The sequence below is a fragment of the Sturnira hondurensis genome, unplaced genomic scaffold (assembly GCF_014824575.4).
Source record: "Sturnira hondurensis isolate 20B ecotype Veracruz unplaced genomic scaffold, ASM1482457v3 Scaffold0006496, whole genome shotgun sequence".
Lineage (NCBI taxonomy): Eukaryota > Metazoa > Chordata > Mammalia > Chiroptera > Phyllostomidae > Sturnira > Sturnira hondurensis.
This window is the reverse complement of record NW_028079127.1, coordinates 11021950-11049496: the sequence shown is the minus strand read 5'-3', so window position 1 is coordinate 11049496 and position 27547 is coordinate 11021950. Positions and strand designations below refer to the sequence as shown.

The window sequence follows — 27547 nt, the reverse complement described above, 5'->3', positions numbered from 1 at the left end:
TAATTGGTTATTGCAGTGTCTTTGCATTTATTTTTTCATATGAAACCCTAGCAACATATTTATTTTAATATATCTATATGTTGAATTTAATTGTTCCATTGGCTTCTAAGTTTTTCTTTCTGTTTTTACGGAACAAATTACAAAATAAAACACCTTGTCTTTACCTCTTAGGATACAAATGGGGAAAATTGTGCGTATAAAGATGGGAACTGCCCTGGCTGGTGTGGCTGAGTGGATTGAGTGCGGGCCTGCAGACCAGGGGTCACTAGTCGGATTCGCGGTTGGGACACATGCCTGGACTGGGGGTGGGTCCCCGATGCGGGGCGTGCTGGAGACAACCACACATTGATGTTTCTCACCCTCTCTTTCTCCCTCCCTTCCCCTCTCTAAAAATAAATAAATAAACTCTTTTAAAAAAGGGAACTGATATTTTGAATAAATTCCATAGGGAAATTTTATTGACTTTTAAATTAATTAATAGATACTATATTTGATATTTGGTAAAAATGTAATATTTAATGGAGCTTTTTACTTTTGTTTTCTATTTATTCTGAAAAATTATTTCTTATAATCTCATTAAAGAAGAGCCTGGTTCTGTAGTTATTTTTGAAAGGAACATACATGGTGGCTTTCTCTTTAGACATTGAGTCCAATCATATACCTAGAGTCTTAAAATAACAAAAGTGTGTATCTAGAATCTTACTCGGATTGAGTCTTTTCCATATACATTTGTGTCTGGTTCCCTATTTAGAGAGATTACATCAGAACTGAAGGCTCTCTTTGGTCTCAAGCTCTGTACTCTAAAAAAAAAAAGCAGCGATTGTGGCTTCTGCAGTATGCCATGGAGTGTGCATGGAATCCATTCCAGGGTACTTTTGAAGTCTGACGTTCATAAATTCTGCAAATGTTGTTAATATAAATGTAAGGATCTGTTTTCTGATTATTATTGCATATTTTTATGCGTGCAGAATACAGCTTTTCTCTTCATGGCAATAAAGACAAGAATTTGATGTTATTCATCACTTCTCATTGAGGATAACCTATGCAGCCATCAGACAAAGCTCCGAGGGCATCTGGGGGGAAGCTGTAAGAGCTGGAGGACAAGTAGGTCGCAGAGTGCAGCGCCGTTAGATGATGGAATGCAGGGCAGGGCCGAGCATCAGGAGACTTCAGTTCTATCCATAGCTCTCTTCATGACTCAGTCTATGACCTTGGGCTACTTCCTCACCAGCTCTCGCCTCAGTTTCATCTCAGATGAAATGGGGCCAGGACTAGCCTGTAGCACATATCGGAGTGGATTGTGGAGTTCCTCTTCTCACAGACTCTCACGTCTGGGAGGCATCTTCTAGTCATTTATTCCAACCCGGAGTGAATCCTCTTCGCAGCGAAGAGTGTTTTGTCCACTCTTTAACGACTCTGGTGACAGTGGACATCACCTCCCCCTGAAGAAGCCCATTCCACTTCCAGACATTCTTAGTTTTCAGTGATTCATCTTGGGAAATAGCTAAGACAGGTGCATTCATAGAGTCAGAAAGTCAATTAGAGGTTAACAGGGACAGGGGGAGGGGGGCACAGAAATGGGCAGTCCTGCTTGTGGTTCTAGGGTTTCCAGTGGGGGTGATTACAAACTTTTGGAAATAATAATGGTAATTTTTGCACAACATTGTGAATGTAATTAATACCACTAAATTGTATACCTAAAATGGCTAACATGGCAGATTCAATATTATATATAGTTTACCGCAATAAAAAATTTCATCTTGGTTAGAGCTCTGGTCTCAACGTGAAGGTAGGTCATATTATCCGAGTTCTGCAGAACAGAAAACAGTCTTTAAGGTCACATGATCAGGGGGGAGGAGGGCGAGGATCTGAACCCACATCCTCAACCCTCAGACCAAGGTGCCCTGAGTCCACCCTGCTGCCACTGTTGGGAATAGACTTGTTCTCACCGTTGGTGATACTCTTCTCGCTGTGTCTTGACCTGGCCTGTGCAGGGAGGGGAAGAACATTGTTGCCACCAGTGTCCAGTCTAGAGACTAAAACTCGGTTAATGAGGCACGGCATGGCGTTGACTTTGTTGGCAGCCTCAACACGCAGTTGATTCATCCAGAGCTTATAGTTAATAAACTTACTCCTGCCACACCTGTTTTCTACTTGCTACTCTTCAGGCAGGTTCCCCTCCATCCTTCAATTTCCCTGAATTGTTCTAGTTTTAAATGCAGACATTTACCATTTATGTATATAGTAAATGTATATTGTTGCTTTTTCACTGATTGTTCCATGCTCTTATGATTATTTTGAATCTTGATTGAGGCGTGTATCATCTTTGTTATTTCTTCCATCATAAAATGTTATCCTAATTGTAAATGGAAAGGACTTCAATCCCCTTATCCAAGTTATTGATAAAAATGCCGTAAAGGACTAGGTCGTATGTATGGAGACCTGACTATTTCACTGGAGCCTTTTCTCTGGCCTCCCCCCATAACCAACACCTTCATGTGAAAAAGGGTTTAAGTACTTTATGTTTTGAACTGAATCTCATTGAATCATTGTTGTCATAATGTTCATTTTATACACCAGGGAACGAGCACAGAGAGGGTGAGCCAGAAAGTGGCAGAAACAGGACTCAGACCCATGTGCTCTGCCTCCGGAGTCCGTGTTCACAGACACCAGGTCGTGTTGCCACGGACACTGGCCCGAATTCCAGCCGGTACTGGGAGAGGATAACAGGAGAGACTCCGCTGAATCTAGTCAGTGGGATTGCTGTTAGATTTTTAAATGTCCTGTTGCTGGGGAAATAATCTGAAATGCCAGGCCAAAGCGTGTGTCCCCTGATATGTGCTGTGTTTTCCCTCCCAGAAACTCGGGCTCCACACTCCTCTTGTTTTATGTCTGCTCAGAGATAATTCCTTTTGGTTTACTCAGGCACACTCAAGTCCTCCTTCTCTTTTATTAGCTCTGCACTCTGTACAAATGTTTACTGCCTTTCTAAAAAAGATTTTATTTATTTATTTTTTAGAGAAATGGGAAGGGAGGGGGAAAGAGGGAGAGAAACTTCAATGTGTGGTTGCCTGTCATGCACCCTCTACTGGGGACCTGGCCCACAACCCAGGCTTGTGCCTTGACTGGGAATTGAACCCGTGACCTATTGGTTTGTGGGCTGGCACTCAGTCCACTGAGCCACACCAGCCAGGGTTCACTGCCTTTTAAAATTTATTTCAGCAGACAACAAACTCTTCCTGAGCACCTAAAGCCTGTGCCTGGGATTGTACTGGGTGATGGGAACACAGGTTGGAGCAGACACTGTTTGTGTCCTCACGCTGACAGCTGGCGGGCCCGAGCCAACGCCAGACAGCCCCGGTGCTGGCCACACTGCTGCTGTTCTGCAGATATGGTCAAAAGGCTGAGTGGAAGAGAATCGTGTACCAAGAAAAGTCCTTCTAAACTCAAATGTGAATCTGTAAACTGTTTTTTGTACTTTGGATTAAGAGAGGACTAATTTTGAGCATCATGGCTGTTTACTCAGGGAAATCGTAGTGTTCACAGCCTGTACCTGTGCATTTGGCTCAGCTGAGGTTAAATCGTGCTGTGGTGAAAACCTGAAAGTCTCATCTCAGTAGCTCCTGAGAGTGAGAGTGTATTTCTGATTATAGTACAGGTCTGTCTTGGGTCATAGATGCCTGGTCCCATGCCGTCATCACTGCAGGACCCCTGGAGTGGCTCCTGTCGGGTACATTAGTACTAGTCTTAGGTCAGAGGAAAAGAAAACAAATTTCCCGAAGAATCCTCTTGCCTATAGTGTTTGGTGACTTTCAAATTATCATGTTTAGTCCAAATATCAGATGGCTATTTACATGTATTTTCTTGCATTTGGAATATCACATGCTACCAGAGTAAAAGTGAAGTTACTGGCATATCCAAGAGAAACTTCCAGATTGACTGATAAGGTCTTTTTAATGGCTCAAGTTTTACAAATTCTATTATTGTACCATAACTCATCACTTTAATTGCTAAACATATTTTTCTTTAGACATTTGTTCTCCAAACATATACTTGTAAGCAATTCATCAGTTAAGGAAAAAGCTTTGCAATTAATGTAACTAATTTTATTGTGCAGAAGTATTTCAATATCTGTTCAGTGCATTTATACCAAGAGAAATAACTGCTTAATGGACTAAAAGAAAACTGTAAGCTGTTACTCATGTAGTCTTTACGGTATAATTTAGGGGGCAGGATGAATGATTCATTACTAGCCTAGACAGAAATGCTAGCTTATTTCTTTTTTCCTTCGTGCAGCAGCAAAGCATATGTGATCTGTTAATTATTCCATTAACCCTGACCAGTGTGGCTTAGTTGGCTGGGCATTGTCCTGCAAAGTGAAAGGTCACCAGTTCGATTCCTAATCAGGGCACATGCCTGGGTTGCAGGTTTGGTTCCTGGCCGGGGTGTGTACAAGAGGCAACCAGTCTATGTTTCTCTCTCACATCAGTGTTTCTCTCCCTCTCTTTCTCCCTACCTTCCCCTCTCTCTAAATAAATAACTGTTTGGTGCATAATACATTTTAATGAAACGGGTTTTTAACAACTGAGAAGCTTCTAGAATGACAATATTACAGTAGGAGGCATCCCTGTTTTCTTCAAGTTTTCATAATAATTAAATAGATATGCAACTGATTCTCTTTGCCTCCACCCAGAATGGGTTGTTCAGATCCTTTCTCCAGAGTTGCCAAAAGAATGGAGCCATACTGACAGGGGAGGTATAGAGAATACTAAATTGTGTTGTCTGGCTGACTTTCTTTCTTGAGAACCTAATTATAGAGAATTGGACTTAACCTAATCATACGTGAATGGTGATTTCCTGAGAGTAAGTTGTGGAATGAATTACTGTGGACTGAGTTACAGGATCTTTTCAGAGCTTTGGAAGAAAAAAGAAAGTCTGTTGGCCTGCCTGGGCTCACTTGGTTTGGGCTTACCTGGGTGCTGGCAGCATTTCCTAGCGTGCTGGGTCCACAACAGCGGCCTGCACAGGTGTCGGCAGGCAGTTTCGGAGGGGAAGGCACCTTGGCAGGGGCAGGGCTGGTGAGCTGAAGGAACGGGAGCCGTGAGAAATGGTTGTCATGTGCACGTGGGTTGGTTGGCCAGGCTAGAGATAGGTTTTAAAAAAACTACGCAGGAAAAAAAGAAAATAAATTCTGTAATGACAAAAAGGAATAGTAAACATGACCACTTTCTCTTGAAAATTATCTGAAAATAGTTGGCACAATATGTAAAAACACATGACTGTTTATGCAACTACACCCCTGATATTTAGCATTCCGAACAAATACATGTAGACTTTGAAAGAATTCACATGAAGTCTGAGATCCTACTCCCCCACCCCCATCCTTTGCCTAACTGAAACTCGGTGGCACTGGATTTTCATTCCTGCCTATTCCACTAACATTCACTGAGCTCGCACTTCGCGCTTAGCACAGTGTGATGCTCTTTTTGGTGTGGGAACCGCTGGAAAAACTGCAGGCTTTGTGGAGCTGGGCAGACCTGCCGAGACCTCTGTTCCACGTGGGGACATGTGCATGTGAGCCATGGGTTGGTGAGCGAACCCTTGTGGCTTTGCTCCTACTTCTATTTTACTAGTTAAGGAATCTCTGCCACGTTGATGTTATGTCAAAAATTGTGGGGAAAATGTTTCTCGGCCTCATTTTAAATGCTACTTTTCATCTGCACACAATATGGCCACTATTGTTCAGATGGTAAGAAGATAGATACATTGACATTTGGGGGGAATCCTTATCCACTTCATTTCCTTAAGAACCAAATTCCGAAGCTCTTGCCAGCCTTGCCGACGCCCAATGGAATCCCCGCTTATATGCATATTTTGGGAGCATCAATATGTTTGTCATTTTCTCCCTGGAAACGGTTTCTCACACCCACGTTGCAAGTGTGTGATCTGTGATTCTATCTCCTGCGAGTTTCTGCATCCCCTTTGCCTCCAGGGAGGGCTGAGAACGTGATTTAGTTTGGGGAAATGCAAAACGTGGTTGTTAAAGTGACCTTTCAAAGGAGTCTTTTTTATGTGCGTAGTTCCTATCCTGACTCCATTCACCTGAAACACTGCAGCAGGTTTCAACACTAGGATCGCAGAATCATGGGCCCAGAAGACACTGGTTCTGTTTTAAGTCTTTGGATATCATCTTATTTCTTTTTAAAGGGAGCCTCTACCCCATTTTCGAAGATTTTGAGAAAAAGGCACGTAATAATTTTTGCTCAGTGATTAACCAGTCAGTATGTGCAGCCTTTTATAGGAGAACTTCTCTTTCCACTTTGGTATTTTGCTTCACAAAGTAAATAAGGGTCCTGTTGTTTGTCTTAATCAGTGAGAGGGTAGTGGGGTATCCTGATTGAAGTAGTACTGTTGTTCCCAGTCCCTTCCAGCCACCGGCTCTTTTGGGAGTCCCTTTTTGTCACCATATTCTCAGACATGTTAGATCACAAGCACCTTTTGATGCTTAAGATTTAATTCCTCCCCATAAGAAATGGAAAAAAGAAGGATATTTGAAGCATTAACGTTCCAAGTCAACATTTCCACTTGCTGAGATAGTTTCTCCAGGAGCAAACGTTACTCCATTGATGGAAAGTGGGTTCTGAGGGACTTCTCTTGGGAACATGAGGGCGCACCCATAAACATCCCCATTTTTGACTAAAATCTCATTTAATGATAGTGTTCATTTTGAAGAGAAAAATATAAATATATGGAAGAATGAAGGTTGTTAGTAGAATGGCTTGGGTAGAAATGGTAAAACTTTTTTCATAAAACAATAAGTAAAAGGATCATAAATCAGCAGTATTTGACATGAAGATCTGATGAAGCACACACTACATCTGAGTTTCTCTGCGTGAAAATTTTGCCTCATTTTTTAGAATATTTTTTTATTTATTTTTATTTTGTAAGTATATTTTATTGATTATGTTATTAGTGTTGTCCCAATTTTTTCCCTTTTCCCCCCTGCCCCCAGTATCCCTCTTCCCTCCAGCAATGCCCCACCTTAGTTCATGACCATGGGTCGTAAATATAAGTTGTTTGGCTTCTCCATTTCCTATACTATTCTTAACATCCCCCTGTCTATTTTGTTCCTACCAATTATGCTTTTTAATCCCTGCATATTTTCTCTATTCTCTCCCTTCCCCCTCCCAGCTGATAACCCTCCATGTGATCTCCATACTTAGGATTCTATTCCTGTTCTGGTTTGCTTAGTTTTGTTTTGTTTTTTTTGATTCAGTTGTTGATCATTGTGAATTTGTTGTCTTTTTAATATTCATATTTTGTTCTTTTTCTTAAATAAATCCCTTTAACATTTCATGTAATAGTGGCTTGGTGATGATGAACTCCTTTAGCTTTACCTTGTCTGGGAAGCACTTTATCTGTCCTTCCATTCTAAATGATAGCCTTAATGGACAGGGTAATCTAGGTTGTAGGTCCTTGCTTTTCGTCACTTTGAATACTTGTTGCCAGGTCCTTTTTGCCTGCAAAGTTTCTTTTGAGAAGTTTGCTGATAGTCTGTGGGACTTCCTTTGTAGGGAACTATCTGCTTTTCACTTGCTGCTTTTAAGATTCTCTCTTTATCTTTAAGTTTTGGCATTTTAATTATGATGTATCTTGGTGTGGTCCTCTTTGGGTCCAATTTGTTTGGGACTATGTGCTTCCTAAAGTTGTATGCTTATTGTTTTTCACCAAATTAGGGAAGCTTTCTTTCATCATGTTTTCAAATAAGTTTTCAATTTTTTTTGCTTCCTCTCCTCCTTGTAGCATCCCTATGATTCAGATGTTGGCACATCTGGAGATCTCATAGAGGCTTATACTATCCTCATTTCTTTTGGAATTCTTATTTCTTCTTTTTGTTCTGATTCAATGTTTATTTCTTCCTTATGTTCCAAATTGTTGATTTGAACCCCGGCTTCCTTCCCTTCACTGTTGGTTCCGTACAGAGTTTTCTTTATTTCACTAAGTATAACCTTCATTTCTTTCTTCATGTTGTTTCTGTATTCAATGAGTTCTTTGAGCATCTTGATCACCAGTGTTTTGAACTCTGCATGTGATAAGTTGGCTATCTCTGTTTTGCTTAGTTCCTTTTCTGGGGTTTTGTTCTATTCTTTCTTTTGGGCCATATTTCTTTGTCTCCTCAATTTGGCAGCCTCTTTGAGTTTGTTTCTGCGTATAAGGTAGAGCTGCTTTGACTCCCTGTGAAAGGCACTTGTAAACTGTGTGGGACAGATCCTTAGGTAATCACCAGGGTAGGGCAACCCACTTCACTGCTTTGTGGCTCTTTGTGGGGTGAGGACTTGGAGACGGGACTGTGCTGCCACCTGGCTTTTTGGGGTTTGCCTGGCACTTGCCTCACTTCCAGTCACATCACCCACTCTGTATATGTAACTGGTACCCTTCCAGCTGTTGCCCTGGTGTTGAATCCCAGAGTAGGTGGATTTGTGCATGTTTTAAGACTGTGTGGCCCTTTAAGCTGAGTTTCCTGAAAATCCAGCAGTTTCTTTCTCTGCCCTAACTTCCACTGGTTTTTTAAGCCAGAAGTTATGGGGATTTATCTTTGTGGTGCTGGAACACTGGGGCTGTGTGGTCTTGTCTGGAGCTGGGATTGCTTGCTCCCAAGGTTTCTCTCCCAATTTTTATCCAACACACATTAATGTGGGACCATCCACACCCGTCCTGCCACTACTGCTGCTGCCTCTCCATGCCACACCCCGTCTCCTCACCTGTCTGCCTTGTCTCTGCATCTCCTCCCCTCCCACCTGCCATGATGAATGGATGTGGCTTTTTTAAATCCTTGGTTGTCAGACTTCCATGCAGGAAGTCAGTGTCAATTTTCTGACAGTTCTGAGTGCTATTTGTTTTGAGATTTAGTTGTAATTCTTTTTGTGGTTGCGTGAAGAGGCAGTGTGTCTACCTACACCTCCATCTTGACTAAAAGTCTATTTAGTTATTTTTAGAGAGAGGGAAAGACAGGCAGAAATAGAGGGAGAGAAACATTGATTGGTTGCTTCTCTTACAGTAGCCCCCAACCAGGGACTGAGCCCACAACCCAGGCAACCCAGGCATGTGCCCTGACTGGAATCAAAGCAGTGACCTTTTGCTTTGCAGGATGACGTCCAACTAACTGAACCATACCAGTCAGGGCTCTACCTCAGTTTTTAAATTTAGAATTTTTTTAAAAGATTTGAATAAAAGTTAGTGGAGAAAAAGTTCATGATGTGGCATAAGATTGTGGTTAAAATTAATGGAGAATTACTAGTGACATATTAGATCATGAAAGCTATGAGTAAAGAAGAAACACTTTGGAAACACTTGATGAGGAATAAAATTGAAAAGGAAATAGCAAAGATGTATTGCTAATACAAAAAGGAAATCCTATAGAAAATGAGCAGGTAATTCTTCTGTTATCCTGTCCTCTAAATCACTAATTCAGTCCTCTGCTTCATCTAACCTCTGTTGATTCCTTCTAATGTATTCTTCATTTCAGATATCATACTCTTCATTTCTGACTGCTTCTTTTTTATGGTTTCTATATGCTTTTTAATGCTTATTATCTCTTTGTTTAAGCTCTCACTGAGATTGTCCATTCTTTCTCTAAGGTTCTTGAGCATCTTTATAACCACTGTTTTAAGCTCTGAATCTGGTATCTTGGTTGCTTCCATTTGGGGGGATTTCTTTTGTTCTTTCATTCGGGGTATATTTATTTGTCTCCCCATTCTGTCTGCATTTTCGTGTTTGTCTTTGTGTTTTAGGTAAGTCACCTGGACTTGTGCTGGCGGCTTTATGATGTAGGGTCTCCGTGGTGCCATCTTCCAGATCACCTGGGCTAGGTGCTCCAGGACCATCTCTTGTGTGGGTTATGTGTGCCCTACTGTTGTAGTTGAGTCTTTAAGGCTGTGGGCCCCTTTGTGGGTGGAGTTAACCCCTCAAGCTGGCTGACTATCAGGATAGACCTTGATCACAGTCTATGAGTGATAGACTGTGCCAGGGCTGCCCCCACCCCCACCAAGACAGAGTTGTTCCCAGCAGGCTCTGGTGCCTGCCAGAATCCCCCTTTGGGTGTGCCACTATTGTGAAGCCCACCATTGGTTGTGTTGGTTCTGGGTCCACGTGGGCAGGGCTGATGCAGGTTGATGTCAGGCGTTGTGTGTAACTGGCCCTGCGCTCCCTGTCTGGGGCTACCACGCTACTCACTGTTTGTGGCTGCATCTATTGTGCCTGTGTGCGCGTGGGATGGGCCAAACTGTCAGCTTCCTCCAGCTCTGAGCTGGGGTCAGATCAGTAAAGGGTCCAAGGTTCCCTGAGGTTCACCTCCACCTGTCAGCTACTCTGCCACCCCTTGAGATTGCCTGCTCTTTCTCTAGAGCATTCGAAAGAAAAACTGTAGAGTGGTCCTAGGCTAATTGCACCTCCCAGACCTTTCCATAAGGCACTAGCTTGGTATGGTGGGGCAACCAGAGTCGGGAGGATGGGACTAGTGGGTCTCCTGCTTGAGGCCAGCTGGTCAGGCACTCAGTTGGGGGAAGTGGCCGCTATCTCTGAGCCATACCACTTGGTCTCTGCCAGAGTTTCCAACCCTAATTCCCCAGGAGGCGTGCACTGCAGGTTCAGGCTGGATACAACCAGCAGGCCCCACTGCAGAAGCAAGCTCAGCAGGGCGAAGCCACCAGGACTCAGGAGGGCAGATCAGAACAGTCTTCTGATGTGGGTAGTGTCAGCTTAACCTGCGGGAGGGGAGCAAGACTGGCCCCTATTCCAAAGCCACACAGATTAATGGCACTCCAAGTGTGTACGTAGAGCTTCTCCAGAACAAGAGCACACCAAAAGTCCCTGCTGGGTGCAGCCAACATCTCTCTGCAGGACTCGAGCTTGGCAGGGTGATGTCACCAGTACTTGGTGTCCTGGCTTAGTGACTTCCCGAGGCTGAGGGCAGCATGGGACAGTGACTCAGGATAGAGGCCTCAGTGGCTGACCCTCCATAGGTCTCTTTGTGGCCACCCTACCCAGATCTTCTCTTTATGACTATTGAATGACCTGAGTCAACTTCCCTCTTCCAGATCCCCAGATGAGTTACCAAGAGCAAGATCCTGTGCATTGGCCCTTTAAGAGAGCACCTGGGTTTCTAGCAGACGCCCTCCTCTTCCAGATAGACAGAGGCCTGGCTGATTTTCACAGCCAGATGCTGCATAGGCTCCTCTTCCTGGATCTGGGTTGGGTATCCCGCCATGGGGTTGAGACTATACGCTCCTCCTGGGGTCCTTTTTGCAGCCAAGGTGCCCCTCTGTCTTCTCAGCCACTGCACGTGTGTGCCAGGGCCAGCCCTCTTCACGTCTCTGCCCTTTCTAGCAGTCTCAATATGGCTTCTTGTAGAAATCCTTGATTAGAATACTCCTCTTCATCTGCCCTTCAGTTGGCTATTCAGGTTGATTGCTCTGTGGTTTAGCTGTGAATCCAGTTTGGTGCCGAGAGCAGGTGAGTGTAGTAGCTTCGACCTACTCCACAGCTGTCTTCACTTTCAATGATGGTTATTCCCTTTGAGCCAGAAAGTAAGTTGGGCTCTGGGTTGCAAAGAGTCTTCAATACCAAACCAAGGCTGTTGACCACTTCCTTTTCTATTTTTGACTATTCCCAGACCGGATGATGTGCTCCTGCATCGAACACACGATGAGATTGTCCTCCTGCACTGCTTCCTCTGGCCCCTGGTGACATTTGTGGTAGGCGTTCTCATTGTGGTCCTGACCATCTGTGCCAAGAGCCTGGCAGTCAAGGCAGAGGCCATGAAGAAGCGCAAGTTCTCGTAGAGGGGAGTAAACACGTGGAAAGCAAAGCACAGAAGCCGCACCCGTGGGCACACATCTACCTGCAGAGCCTGCTTCCGGCGCAGGAGGTGGAAGCGGCCGTGGGAGGCTCAGGGACACTCCTCCCTCCATGGCAGCAGCAACAGGCACAAGTGGGAGACTTGGAACCTCGTAGGTTGTATTCTATGTGTCGTAGGGATGGCTAAAGGGTCAAGCTCTTAGCTGTAGGGCGTAAGTTTCAGAAAATCCAATCAAATGTTAGTTTTCTTTGGAAAGTAGCAGTATATAATTGTACAGTGTAGTATACAAATCATTATGATTTATGGTATTTAAAAATATTAAAAGAGAGTGGTCTGTGTTCTTTTCTATTTCCTTTTTTATTCTTAAAACACCAGGGTTGAAAATAAAGGTCTTTTGGGTTTCACTGACTCTGCCAGACTATACTCTGACTTGGAGACGAGGCTTCCTGCACAAGTTGTGGCCTCACTACGTACCCCCAGTTTCCATGACTAGAGCATTGTTGGACTCCTGCTTGAAAAAGGAACATGGCGCTGTTCACTCGGTCTCCAGTCACTTTTGTGACTCCTCAACCCGGGACGCTCAAAGATGGGGAAACATACCCTCCAACACTGGGCTCTGCCTGCCCATTCTTTTTTACCAGATTATCTGAGAACTGATTCCTAACCAGGCCCTGGCTCTGAGAGCACTGCCCCTCCTTCTTCACCTCTTCATGTTTATTTTGGGTGGATTCTGTCCTTGTGCAACAGAATGTACAGGATGTGAAGGTCACCTTTCAGCTCAGCCAAATGCTGTTTTCATCTTTTTCTTTAAGTTAGAAAACATACTCCAGATCTGTTCAAATATTGCATTTTGATTTTCTTTGTCCTTGCCTTGATGTTCCCAGAATTTAAACAAGAATATTGCTGATTCTGTTCAGTTTGCTTGGACAAACCTGGAGACGTCACCCAGCTCACATCATGGCTGAACTTTCTACGCCTTTATCGAAAGTTTGTTGAAGAGACCAGGCCTCTCTGAGTCTGTTCATAAACTCAAATTCCAATGACCGATTATAGGCCTCAGTGAATATCAAACCTACCCTATTTATCCACCAGGTAAAATCAAATCTTAGTTTGGATGAAATGTATATATTTAATGGAGGAATACTAAGAGTATTCTCCTAATACTCTTCAGACATGCTTCTAGTAGAATAAAGGCAAAGTAGAATTTAAGGACAAGCTCCCCTCAGTTATTTGCTCAGGGTCCTAATAAACACCCATTAGTGGAATGATAATTTCCTGACTTTTAATCCAGAGACTACTATTTTCTTAATTTTATTATTATTTAAAAATCCTTACCTAAGGATACATTTATTGATTTTTTAGAAACAGGGGAAGGGAGAGGAGTGGAGAGAGAGAGAGAAAAAAAAACATGGATGTGAGAGAGAAACATCAATCAGTTGCCTCCTAGACACACCCCAACTGGGAATTGAACCTACAACCCAGGTATATGCCATGACTGGTAATGGAACCTGCAGCCTCTTGGTGTATGGGACAATGCTCCAACCAACTGAGCTACCTGGCCAAGGCTGTTTTGTTAATTTAAAAATGCAAGTAACTGAGAGCTCTAGCCTTTGGTGGAAGGGTGCTGGATGACTATGATAATTTTTTTCTACTTCAAGTGTTACAGGTTGCACTGAGGAGCAGCCCTTGAACACGCTAGTTAAGACATCCTTTGAGGCAGCTCCGGTGCCTTGACTTCAGTCCCAGTTTTCTGTGGCAGCATCCCTGTTGTCTTAGCAACACAGCGAACCATTCTGAAGCCGAGCCATGTGAAAATGGGAATTAGAAAATCATCATCTTTGAATCACCTTGTGAGACCCGAAGTGTACTTTATTCATTTATCTTAATCCACTAATCTATGATTAATTGATTACAGAGACTAGATAAAAATAGCACTTGGACATATACTAAGTGTTGGAAAAAGGGACAATGGCTATATATAGATCTGAGCTTTCATTTATATTAACAAAATGCCTATATTTAGGCCCAAAGAATATACATTCTATACTGTTTTCACAGCCCAACGAATTATAACTGATTATGACTGTTTTATGTAGGTTGGGTTTTGAAAAAGAGGAAAAGCCCACTGAATTCATGAGGTCACATATAGTTAAATTGCAGCCAGTTAAATTAGAGACTAATTAAAGATAAAATCTAAAGGAACAAGGGGAGGGCATTTTAAAGATCATAAAAGGAAAAGAAGCTTAACTTAATATTTTAATTCTCTTTTTTTGTATGTGAGAAGATATTTTAATTCTCTTTATTTGGATAAATGAGAAAAAGACCTAAGACCCCAGAATGTGACCCCTCACATAGGACAATTTCTCTTGCCCTCCCATAACCACCCAGAATTAGGTGAGAAGTGTAGGGCAACTGTGTTTCACAAGGTAACCGGGGGTCCCAGCACTCATCTACCTGCTGTTCTCTCGATCCCAAGGGTAATAATGGTCAAAGCTGGCTCAAAGGAGCACATCCACAGTGCAGCCTATAGAAAGAGAGGAAGCTGGGAGCAATCTGTTTTCTGTTAAGGAAGTTTTAGTCATCATTTTTGCTCAGTCCATAACTACTTCCTACATAGCTGTACCAACCTCGAGGGAAGCTGAGATATGTCCAGCTGGAAGGGCATATGTCCTCCTCAAACTCCAGGGTAAAGTTTCTATTACTAAAAGGAAAAAGGCAAGAATGAAGACTCAACTAAAAGGCAGGAATGTGTATAGCCATCGATGGCCCATGCCATGAGGAGACTGAACAGGGCTAACAGAGATCCCTTGCCGTCTGCTGTCTGGGAAAAGCTCTCTCGCCTTTGTCCTCTGTGGCCTGTAGTTCTACTTTTCAGAAATGGTTTCTTGTCAGACACAGCCACATCTGCATCTTGGAGGAAGGGAGGAGGGATGCTTCCCAGCTTTCACAGGCCCTTGAGGCTGGCGCAGACTCGTAGATGTAGATTTCCTTAGGAATCAAACAAGCATAGGCTTCTATGGACGGAATTATAATTCATTGGGCTGTGATGAAGATGCCAACCCCATTTTGATGTTTGCTGAGAGTTTTCAAGCTTCATCATTCCCCTTTCCTTTCCCCTCATCTCACCTGGGCAAGGGTGTTAGAAAGCCTGGGCGCCTCCTTCTTTGGCCTGGGTGGGAAGTTCAAAGCGCAAAAGCTCTGGCCTGTGTGCAGGAGCCCTTCCCCCAGCCTCACACCCTGAGGACCATAAAAGCCAAGCCAGTCAAGTCATTTGGGAATCTGCCTGGGGACTTGCCCTGCTCTCCCCAGAAAGTCTCATTATGTGAATAATAAACCTTTTCATACCCTCTCCGTCTGTGTGTGGTTCTTGGTCCAAACATCCAAACCAAATTATGGGGTAGGGGAGTCCATCTGCGGGGTGCCCATACATTGCTGATAAAATTTCACCAAAATCACAGCGGGTTTTTGCTCTATTAGCTTTCAGTTAGTTCACGAGGAAATAAGCACAGCCAAAGGGTAATACGCACCATCCTTAAGCCAGCAGCACCTTATTAGTCTGTGCTTGGCTCATGCCCCCATCCTTCAATCTAATGATGCCCACCTCCAAGCCTCTGGAACAATAAGTTTAAGTAGGGAAGCAACACCCTTTATCTTATCTTTTCTGCTGAGCTGACTCCTATTGTCTCACGGATAGTGCTTAAGGAGACTCTTGAGAAAGACTCTGAATAACCGTCTCCTGGTGTTTGCAGGACAGAGCAGTACAGCTGCAGAACACAGACACAGACCAAGCTGTGTTACCTCCTTGCAAACTCCTGGTAGTTCTTGTCTCACCTCAACCATTGTTCATAATCCTTTACCAAAGAACAGCCAAGAGTAGCCCGTGCCGTCAACACTCTGGTTTTTTTCCACCCACCTTCTTCATCGCTACAGGTCTACCCTCCAGGTTGTGGCTGGTGACAGGTTTACCTCATGGTTAGTCAAAGCATAACAAGGGTGTGTAGTTTTCCATCCTGAAATATCTGTTTCCTCACTGCTGGCTGCCCTGGCTACAATGCCAAAGCCACGTAGTTCAGATTTGTGTTGTGACAAAGATATCACTTCCACTGCCTTTCTCTGAATGGGCTCAGCTGGTGATGCGCAAGTCTGTGGGCCTCACCTGCTCCGTGCTCTGGATGTGTACTGCAGTAGCTTGGGTGCACTCTTAGGTCTTCATCTGAAGCTGAGCGATAGGCAGACAACGCAGTGACAGAATAAATAATGGGGCAAAATGTTATGAGGCAATATGAATGGGGAACCATTTACTAGCTCAGGTAGTTTACTCTTCTGACAAATTACTGAACTATATCAAACCACTTAACTATTTTATTTTCTAATTCTCACTGAGGATGTGTTTATTAATTTGAGAGAGAGAGAGAGACATTGATGTGAGAAAGAAATATCAATCAGTTGCCTCCCATACACACCCCAACCAGGTATCAAACCCACAAATCTGGTATGTGCCCTGACTGGGAATTGATTGAGTGAACGAAAAAGGTGCTCTGAGTGGGAAACAAGTACCCACTTAGCCATTTACTCTTAAATGCACAAGTTGAAATTTCTTTACGTATTTAATGACAGCTTTGCAATTTTTTTTAAAACATGCTTTATATTTTTAAAGATTTCATTTATTTATAGACATAGGAGAAGGGAGCAAGAAAGAAGGGGAGAGAAATGTCAATGTGTGGTTGCCTCTCTCACACCCCCTACTGGGGACCTGGCCTGCAACCCAGGCATGTGCCCTGAGTGGGAATCAAACTGGTGACCCTTTGGTTTGCAGGCCAGTGCTCAATCCACTGAGCCACACCAGCCAGGGTGCAGATTTTTTTGATAGTAGCCTCTACAATACCAACCTTAAAACCTGGCACTGTTATATTGTTACAGAACCCCACCTATGTTCTTCTGGAACAGCTGTGGGTTTCGATTGCTTGCCGCCAAGAAGCGTGACTCTGGATACAAGAATTTAGTGAAAAAGAAAAGGTGTTGTTTATTTAAAGATTATACAGATTCAGAATAATGGCAGAATTCTGCTGTTAAACCCCACTTCCTTTAAAACATCCAAAAATACAGAGTCCTGCTTCCTTTTGCCAACCCAGGCCGGGTTCAGGATATGCCAGTTGAAGGTACCGTCTTTCAGCACAGCAGAGGTCCACGGGGCAGCATTTCCCGTCACAGCTGAGCATTCCGGGCGTCCCCCCCACGAATCCATGCTTGATTGGGCAGGTAATTCCCAGCACCGTCAGCCGTGCTGCCCGTGTTCTCCAGGCAGGTTTCCCAGCGGCCTCCTCTTTCTCACCCCAGGTCTTAATCCAAAACCACGTGGCAACTCCTTGCACACCAGACCTCATGGTGGACGTGGGTGGAGGGCCCTCTACAACTTTCAAGTTGGATGCATGGCTGCACCCTCATGGCTGGCCCCCTTCTTGGCTGCTCACCCTTATTTTTAACGCTCCCCAAGAGCTTCCTACGTGACCTCATACTCGGCACTATACTTTCTGAAAGTCACCTAACCTTTCGCTGGGTGGCAGCACAGCTTCCCTTCAGGAGAGACTTGCCACAGTGATGCACAGTATCTTAAACACCGTATTGTCGCTCTCTCTTCTCCCATCTCCCAACCATGGGCCATGGAGGATCTCTCCTATAATTTTAGGACCCTTGCCCTGCACCCCATTTCAATATCACTTCTCCCTTAGGTTCAACAAACTATTTCTATGGCAGGCAGCTCTGCTAATAATCCCAAGGCACTTTCCAGACCCCAGCCCATAACTTTCACCCTTGGACTTTAACCAAGGAACATTTTTTCATCCTTGGTGACACTATGCTTGCTAACTTAATTTGGAGGGATCTCTTGTGCAAAAGAGTGTGTGAGGTTAATGTGGCCCTGGCTGGTAGCTTAGCTGGTTAGAGTGTCATTCTGATACACCAAGGTTGCAGGTTCGATCCCTGGTAAGGGCACATATAAAAAACAACCAATGACTGCATAATCAAGTGGCACAAAAAATCTTTCTCTCCCCACCTCTCTCAAATCAATTCAAAAAAGTATTAATGCTCCTCTGAAGACCTCTTTCTTGAGAGCCCCAAACACTCCCCTATTCAAACTCAGGCTAAAATTAATTTGGCAGCTAATTTACTGGTGTTCTTGTGCCTAAATCAAACCCACATCAAAGATCTTCATGACATACCAGATTCCTTATGGACTGAAAATTCTACCTACATTAGAGAATTTTTTTGGACTGAATACATCAAGGTTCATGTTGACACATTCAAATGCTATTCAGGGTTGCACAATAACCTCTAAAAATAGTAGACAAAGGACTAAAACCAAGAGTTCAAAGCCTAATTAAAAAACCATCATAACCGCAGCAGTCCTTGTACTCTGTCTTCCTAGTGAAGGAACACCATGGGTGGGGATGTAGATTTGTTCAGGACCTCAAGGTCAAAAATGAAATAGCCATCTGTACTTCCCTTCGATACCAGACCTAAATATTATCTCATCATGGGGCCACACATTCTATCTAGATTCACTCATTAGTGCCACGCTTTCTCTAGCAGTTCCTAGGTTACATTGAGATCCCTAATTCTGATTGTGCCTTCCTGGGAAAGTCAACTCTATGCCTAGCGAACTCTATGCCTAGCCAAGTTACACTTCAGCAAATTTTAATGAAATGACCTCCTACATTTTTTCACAAGTCCCTGAAAGTATAGACCTGAAATTTCCCTGAAATTCTAAAGTTTTACACAATATTTAGATGGCCTCTTATTAATTTTAAAAAATGAGTTAAGCTTTCTTGGTTTCATCTATCTTCTCAACAGTTTTAACTCAGAAAGAACTTCAAGTTCTTTCTTGGGACAAGATTTGCCCCAAGTATGTAAACCCCTCACTTTGAACAGACTAAAGGTCATTCAAAAATTTCCCAGGCCAGCCCTGGCTGGTGTAGCTCAGTGGATTGAATGTGGGCCTGCAAACCTAGAGGATCACAGTTTGATTCCCAGTCAGGGCACATGCCTGGGTTGCAGGCCAGTTCCCAGTGGGGGATGCAAGAAAGGCAAGCATACATTGATATTTCTCTCCCTCTCTCCTTCCCTTCCCCTCTAAAGCTAAAAAAATAAAATCTTAAAAAGTTTTTCCCAGGCCAGTCATTCAGACACTTTGGACTCAAGAAGATGCTGGGTCTTACAGCTACTGCAGGCAGTTAGTTCCCAACCATTTTAAAATCCCCATGACTGTGGTCCTGGCCAGTAGCTCAGTTGGTTAGAGCATCGTCCTGATACACCAACGTGTGGGTTCAGTCTTCAGTCAGGGCACATACAAGAATCAACCAATGATGCATAAATAAGTGGAACAGCAAACTGTTATCTGCCTTTCTCTCTCAAGTCAATTTTTTTAAAAAAAGATAATATTCCCATGCCTTTTTGTGATTGAACCAAGTTATCAGTGATCAGAACTCTTCCTTGGGAAATTAAACATGAGCTGACATTTTTTTAATTTAAAATGAGCTTTTTAACATCTTCTTACTCTAGGTCAACTTAAGTATCTTAAAACTTTCTCCCTATTCATACATAAACAATCTGAATAAGCCCTTGGTCTTTTGACTTGGTTGTATGGTATTTATCAGAGAAAAAGTTGCTACAGCTTTTCTCTTGATCTGGTGGCTAACGTCCACCTTCCTAGTCTCAAGGTAACTCCTAACTGCAACTGAATCACTGAAGGCTCCTGCTAACTAGGATCTCCCTCTCACTGTGGACCCTCATGATTATCACTCACTGAAAAGACACCGTATTCTTAGCAGGTAGCCTTCCCTCTCAGGCAGGTCTATTACTTTCTTCTCCCTTGCACATTTCCTCCTCTGTAGCAATGCATTAAATCCTGCTGCGTTCCTTCTTCTACCAGAGGGGGAACTCAGGACTTTCTAACCTCTGTCCAAGAATGGCCCCGGGCCCGGTGCAACTATGTTAGAAACTCCTCCAGAATACCCAGAGTTAACCTTGTTTGTTGATGGGTCATGTTTTAAGACAAAAACAGGCCATTATCAGGCCGGGATATTTCAAAACAGATCTCAAGTCACTCCTAGAATAATGATCTGGGAGCCAGTCACCCAGGAGGCAGAACCCATTGTATTCACCAGGATTTCTCAACTGTGGCAAGAGGTGAGGAGTGTTTTGGAAATAACTAAGGATCCTGATTGATCTCTGCAGGAAATAAAACAAACGAAAATGGTCAAAATCTGTAAAACTCTTAAGTGTTCTAGTGTTTCTTGAGGAGGTTGAATGCCATACAGAAAGAATAGCAGGAGGGTCAAACGAAATAAACTTGGTGATGGTGACAGGCAACTGATTAGAACCTGTTTCCACAATGCCCCAGGGGGTCAACGCTTTAGAGAAGTTCAAAGACTCTATTACAAAATACCAGGATTTGCCCCAAAATACGGGGTGGGGTGAGGGGGGGAAGCTCATTTATTAAGGACAACAGTAAATGAGGATTTACCTCGTGACCTTAACCTCACCACTTCACTAATTCTCAACCATTGTCTTATGAACTTGGCTCAGTCCCAATAAGTTTTGTGCCTTAAAAAGCCCTGGAAAAAAAAAAAGACAGCCCTGAGACACTTGAGTTCAAATCCTGAAACCCTGCAAGTATCTTTCCTTACTCTCTCTAAGAGACTTCCCAAACTGTCAAGACAGTCTCCTCTGGTGTCACAAATTTAACCAACTTGGCTTTACTTGTCCAACAGTTTTATCTGGGATCTCCCACAAAATTCATCCTGTTGGCTCCATGAAGCAGTATTTGCTTTCTTTAAAGCTGATTTACTATTATTAACCAGATTATCCAAATCTCTCTCTTGGAAGTGTGTAAAGGCACTTTGAGAAGAGTATTTACTCTTCTGGGCCTTTTAGTTATAGTAATTGGTAAGATAATGTATGGAAAAATAATATATGCAAAATGCTTGATTCTTAATAGAGTTCCTGGCACCATACAGGTGTTTGATGAATGTGAGCGGTATTACAACTTGCTGACTCCCCAGTCTCTCCTTTCCTGGGCCTCCGGCCGTTCTGCAAACTCCAGGTTATTTGTGTCTGCATTCGGAGATCCAGTTGCTAGGTCATCCCTGGTTTCTCATCTAGAGTAACTGATGGGAACCATGAGCTCCTCTTCCTCCCTCCAGCACTTTTGCTTGGTTCCCCTTTAGTTCCACAGCAAGCTGAGGGAAGAATTCAGTTCTGCACATTTGTCCTCCTTAGTCCCCTTAAGGTGACTTTTTCTTGGGGAGGACTGATGGAGTGGAGAGCCTCTGTGCAGTGACATTTGATTTTAATAACAAGAAGAGAAAAATAGTTGCCCCTCATAACTGAGATTTCCTTTTCTGCCACTTTCCCCAATGAACAAAGCTAACAACCTGTTAAAAGCGTTTAGGGTGGGCTTGTGTTGAAGGATGGGAATCTTAGGTTATCAGATTCATACAATTGGAAGAGCAAACCTTGGTGTAATCGCAGGGCACCAGGACCATGGATGTCAAAGGTCACTTAGGAATGGGGGACACCAGAGGAGGGTTTCCAAAACGCCTCACACCTCAGAGACCCAGAGACGCCCAAAACACCGCAGTACCTGCATCCGTTCTTAACATCCTCCTTTCTGAGACAGCATATCTAAAATGCCAACTCTGTGTTATAAAATTCAAATCTACTCTGAAATTTAAAGAGGAAACAGATGAAGTATAAATGTGTGAATAAAATCTTCCAAGTCAAAATAAAAGTGCTTAGGCGAGAGGAAAAAAACCCCTTCAGAGATATTTACCGTGCCCTTTATCGTTATTGGATGAAATGACGAGGTGGGTGACTTCCCTCCTTGATGGGTGAGCGGGGTGCGGTGTTTGTGTATGTTTAGGGGTGCGAGGCGGAAAGGTTTGCTGATGGGAAATTGTGTGCTGGTAAATGTTTGACACGCAGCGAGGGGTGGGAGGGGTGCCCTGAACTCACAGCGTTTGCTGGTTTCCGTGGGGCAAATCTAGCCCCGCGGCTGATTTCCAGGCACCAGTGTGACCTCGGCCAACTCCAAGTCGGGGCGAGACGCGCAGTAACGCGCCGCCCTGCGGCCCTTTGGCCCCTGCGGAGGAGTCCAGAAGCAGCCTCGGGAGCAGACAGTAGTAAACGTGGTGCAATGATTAGGAAGTGATGAGTTGTGAGTAATTAGGACAGATCTTTTTCATATAATTTGTAAAGTGGTAAGTTTATATCTTGTAATAATGGCTGTGTTTAACAACCGACTCGGAAAAGGGAACGTCTGGCTCTCGTGGGCAGCTGTAAAACGCCGCTGGGAGAGCAGAGTGAGTTCCTCTAGCTCTGCCTCGTAGCCATGACGCATCTGCGGTTCCTACTGGCCTTGTGGGCTGTTTCCGACCTGAACGTGCAGTCTCGCGCCCCTTCTCCCCATCGAAGACCCCGTCTCTGATCTGTGGCTCCGCTGAATCTCAGATTCAGGCAACAATTTCTCTCTCTGCATGGGTGGGATAAGGGGGCCCGGTGGACTCTCACGTTGAGCATTCTTCAAAGGGGCATTGTTCCCCGCAGGGTCTGAGAGCCGGGTGGGAAGGGAAGGAGGAGGCCTCAGCTACCACTGCTCTAACCGAGTGTCAGGACTGTTTGGAGATGATCCGTGTAGGGACGGAGTAATGCACTTCTCTCAGAGCCGTGCGGACCAGGTTGCTTAATTAAATTAATGTTCCACTTCAAATGACTCATTTTGTAGGAAGAGCCAATTCGTCAATATAAGAAAACTATTACCTCACGTTTTTTAAAACTCAAAAAGTACTGCTTAAATTTTATGAGTTATAAATCCCATTTTGGCAAAAGACATTTGAAGTGCACAAAGGTGGGGCGGAGCCTTATGAGCACTGTGTGTGACCGACTTGCCCTGTTTCCCAGGATGGTTGGGGGACCTCTTCCTAGCTAACTACACTGCGGCGACCCTGTTCCCAGGTAAGGTCACAGTCTGGGGGTCATTATGAATGGCTCAGCAGGTGGAAGGTGTAGGCAGAGAATATTTACATCAGCAAAAGGAAGCACTATCTCTCGGAGATGTCTGAATGTGGAATGGGGTGCTGTTCCCAATGTGCCATCAAGCACTTGGTGAGGACAGCCGTGGTGCAGAGCAGATTCAAACATCCCCAAACTGCTTGGAAAAGATTAGCTTTAAGATGTCCTTTTAACCCGGATGGGCTTTCCGTATAATCAGCTTCAGAAAGCTGCATCAGTCCTCAGAGATTTACAAGCATGAAACCAGCCTGTCTAACGTATACCCTCAGAGGAGCTCACTCTGTGGGGATCAGCAGCGTTCCTGGGGAAATTTACCCTGGGATATCACGGCAGACCGTGATGCAGTCACAACCCAGAAAGTCACAAGTTGTAGAAGAAGGCACCTCAAAGCTCCTGTTAATTGTAATTCATGGGGGATCAGTTATTGTTTGAAGATGCTGGTTCTGGATTATACCTAAGGGTATATCTGGTATTCCACGTAGGTGACAAATTACACGCATTTCCAGGCAAAGCCCCAACTTGTAGCAAATACAAAAGAAATCCAGATTTAGGTAAGAAGAGACTTTATATGAAAGGATGATTGCAAACAGGATGGTGGGGGAGTGATTTTTATGGGGTAAGGAGACCACTGCAAGGGGACAATGCTCCAGTCTTGAGATCTGCAAGCATCCCAGAGATCAGGCAGAAAGGGGCTGCTCTTTTCTGGAGGGAAATAAACAGGCTCCAGGGAACTGGCTGTGGGGAAGTGGGCTGAGCTGGTGGTGGTGGAATCAGCTGATCAGGGGATGTTTTGTCCTGAGCTCAGCCTATTCTTAGGAGAGATGTTTTGGAGGGGATGAGTCAGCAACTTCAGCAGGTTATTTATTTCACTGGACCTGTTTCCACACTGTAAAGTAGGTGCAAATATCGAGCTTGTCAGAGGGGGTTTCTGAACCCAGATCTGTCTGACTCAGATCTCCCAGAAAAAAGATCAATTACAAATGAGAACTCAAGTCTTTACAAAGTCCTCTTTAAAGCTGGTTTCTTTGAAGAAGGTACTAACTTATATTCTGAAAAATGGTTACATATTTAATTTGATTAAATCACCATCAAAGAATTTGATTAAATAACTTTTAAAATTTTGCTTCATTATTATTTTTTTAAACAGTGCAGCATAATACAAATCTACTGATCTAGAAACTGTATGCATGGGGCCCACAGTCCGTGTTTCAATAGCAAGCTCTCCAGGTGATTCTGGTACCTGGTACCTGGTACCTGCCGAGGACCCTCACCCACACTTGATTGAGCACACCTGCTTTGATGTCAAATTGCCTGCAGTTGAATCCTAGCTCTGACATTTATTGGCTGTGACCTCTTAGGTCTCAGTTTCCCATCTCACAATTTTTGAGATGAGGATTGTGGTTTGGGAAGGACTGAGTCAATGAAAATATGTTACAATGCAATGAATGGCGTTGGGCACTTTCTCTGTTAGTATTGTATACTACTGTATCATTATCGCAACATCTAGAATCAGTCTCCAGTTTGTGTGCTTGGTGCCTTGGAGGACCTGTTCTCAATCAGCTCACAGTCTAGTACGGAAATCAGAACAAATAACTTTTTTAAAACATTTTATTTATTTATCTTTAGAGGGGAAGGGAAGGAGAGAGGGAGAGAAACATCAATGTATGGTTGCTTCTCATGCATCCCCTGCTGGGAACTGGCCCCTGCTGGGAACTGGCCTGCAACCCAGGCATGTGCCCTGACTGGGAATCGAACCGCGATCGTGTGGTTCGCAGGCCCACGCTCAATCCACTGAGCTACACCAGCCAGGGCCAGAACAAATAATTTTAATGTAATATGCCATGGGCATTGAAAAAGTCTCTACAGATGCAGAAGTAACGGTGGGGAGGAAGACAAGTTTGGGACCTGGCCAGCGACAGTCTCAGAGGACAAGAGGGAGTTCACTTCCATATCTTTGAGGCCTCTAATATAATAAAAACTAAACTTTAAATTAAAAAGTGTCTGGCATGGAGGTTATGCAATCATATTTTGAATTCAGAAGGATTAGACGCTGACCTTTGGCACTGTGTGGACTTTGGCAAACTGCTTGTCTCTCTGAGCTTTGGTTTTCGTATCTCCACGCAAGTCTAATAACCAGGGTGTGTGAGGGACTAAATCAGATGATAAATATCAAACCTTTAGTACACAGCACTTAACACGCGTTAGCTCCTGATCCTACTCTTCTGCTGAGTTTTGAGCACTGCCTTGGTCTTCTCGGTGCCTCTACTTCCGTATCTACAGCAGGGACATCCACTGATCTGTATTGTACGGCAGTTGAAGGCATGCAAAGAGACAATAGCCTTGGATGCTTTTCAAAAGTAAAAAGCACTGTCTAAACGGGGGGTGTCCAACCTGCGGCCCATGGGCCACATGCCGCCCAGGATGGCTGGAAACGTAGCCCAACACAAAAGCATAAATTTCTTACAACATTATGAATTTTTTTGTGATTATGTGTCACAACATATTTAATATGTGGTCCGAGACAACTCTTCTTTTCCCACTGTGGCCCAGAGATGCCAAATGTTACAACTTTTAGGGACCATCCTAAAGATTAATCATGCATTACCCTTCTGTATAGCTCTTTGTGCAGGACTTAGAATGTCTTCTTCTTAGGTTCAATGGGGACGTCGCTACTGCAAGGGATGGGAGACTCTCCGCAGCCCCTACGGATTCTAGCTCTCAACTTTCATTTTTATTGCCCCACTGTCTTCTCCTCACAGTCTTCCACCAAAGCAGGTCCTTCATTTCATGCCTCTTCTGTCACAGTTCAGCTTTATTTACTGCCGACACGTTGTTTTTGCCATTAGACCGTTGTCCCCTTCCCTAGCCGTCTGTCATGAGCAGGAAAGGAACATCTACTGCTTGGGTGAAGACTGGGTTGGGGTCATTGGAAAGTTCTTTAGGAATGAAATATGGCTTAAAACTTTAATTTATACCGCTTTAATAGTATTTTCTGATTGAAGTTGAATTCAGGAATGTTCCCTGGTTTTTGAACTTTGCCACTCTTAATTCCCTTTGTTTCTATAGTTGTATTGCCAGTGTTTTGTTGTTGATTTTTGCTATTATTGTTCTTGGCCTTAGCTCCTTGGCAAGCCATAGGACATAGCAACTTCTTGGCCACCAAAGGCTTGTAGCAGGGCAGCAGAGACGGGGAACATATTTTGTGGCTAGCTCTTTCTTAAAGGCTAAAATAATACAAAATTATTTTAGGGGGTCAAGAACTCCAAAGCAGAGGAAATAAATTCAATTAACATAATTTACTTGGAGGTTCTTGCATCATTACAATAAACCACAGGGAAAAAAGCTCTACCCAAGTTCTCCTCAGATCAATCATTCTCTACAATAATGGTATCCCTAAAATTTTCCTTGGAAGATACTGGGTTGGGGAGATAGTTTAGGAAGAGTGACCTTGTTGAGATGGTAAATGCTCGTTAATGCCTACACAGGATCAACTCTTCCTGCATGGTTTTCCCTATTACTCCAGCTTGAATTTTGCTAGTTAGATTTTACCCTTCAGTTATGAAAGCTCTTTTTATTGTCAACATCAAATGCCTTGTCCATTTTTTCAAAATCTAGTTGTAGAACCTCTTCCAGATTTTAGTTGGTTTGGTTTCATTAACTTTAAGAATATTTTATAATAGTATTATGTTAGAAAATCATGTTCTCTCCTTTTCTATTCAGTAATATTTCAGCTTTAACATTGTGATGACTTTTGCTAAGGCCTGACTCTAAAATTCACTCTGGCCCTGGCTGGTGTAGCTCAGTGGATTGAGCCCGGGCTGCAAATCAAAGGGTCGCCAGTTTGATTCCCAGTCACGGCACATGCCGGGTTGCAGGCTAGGTCCCCAGTGAGGGCCACATGAGAGGCAATCACACATTGATGTTTTTCTCCCTTTCTTTCTCTCTCCCTTCCCACTCTCTAAAAAAAAAATTAATTAAAATAAAATATAAAATTCACTCTGATATTTGCTTAACAAGTGCATGTTTTCAGACGTGCAACATGCAAAAATAAGAGGGATACCATAATCACACCAAATGCTGAAAGTTCTACTGAGGGTTCTATCTCTGGGAGGGAGATGGCTGTTGCATTCACTGGCTTCTGAGCAGCTTTCATATTTGTCTGTGTTTAGATGCAGACAGGTCCTTCTGGTGAATAATAGGGAGACCAGGTGAAATTCCAGCACTGTCCTATTGTGCTACATTACTCTTAAACTTGGGCTTTGGTTTTTTTTCATTGTTCATCCCCGCAGTGACCCTTCCAGCTCTAACATTTTATGATTGTGAAGGATGTATCAGCAAAATTACTACGTGATTACTTCAAATTGCAGTATTTTATTAAACAAATTTTAAATTGATTTTAGAGAGCAGAATGGGGAAGAAAGAGAGAGAGAGAAATATGGCTTTGTTTTTCCACTTATGTATGTATTCACTGGTTAGTTCTTGTGTGAGCCCTGACCGGGGATCAAACCCACAATCTTGGTGTATCAGAAGGACGCTCTAACCAGCTGAGCTACCTGGCCAGGGCTCTTATTCTTGAAGAGGAAATCCCGTGAAACAAACCACTACTTTGGAAAAACAAAGTCT

General features: G+C 43.6%; 1 protein-coding gene across 1 annotated transcript in view; it reads left to right on the top strand.

Moving 5' to 3' along the window:
• KCNMB4 (potassium calcium-activated channel subfamily M regulatory beta subunit 4) overlaps positions 1–12505 on the top strand; it is a 49612-nt gene extending 37107 nt beyond the window's left edge. Inside the window, exon 3 of the mRNA XM_037049452.1 lies at positions 11672–12505. Coding sequence (XP_036905347.1) covers positions 11672–11840 — 169 coding nt within the window. The 3' untranslated portion in view covers positions 11841–12505. The remainder of the gene's footprint in view (positions 1–11671) is intronic.
• The last annotated feature ends 15042 nt before the right edge of the window (positions 12506–27547 follow it).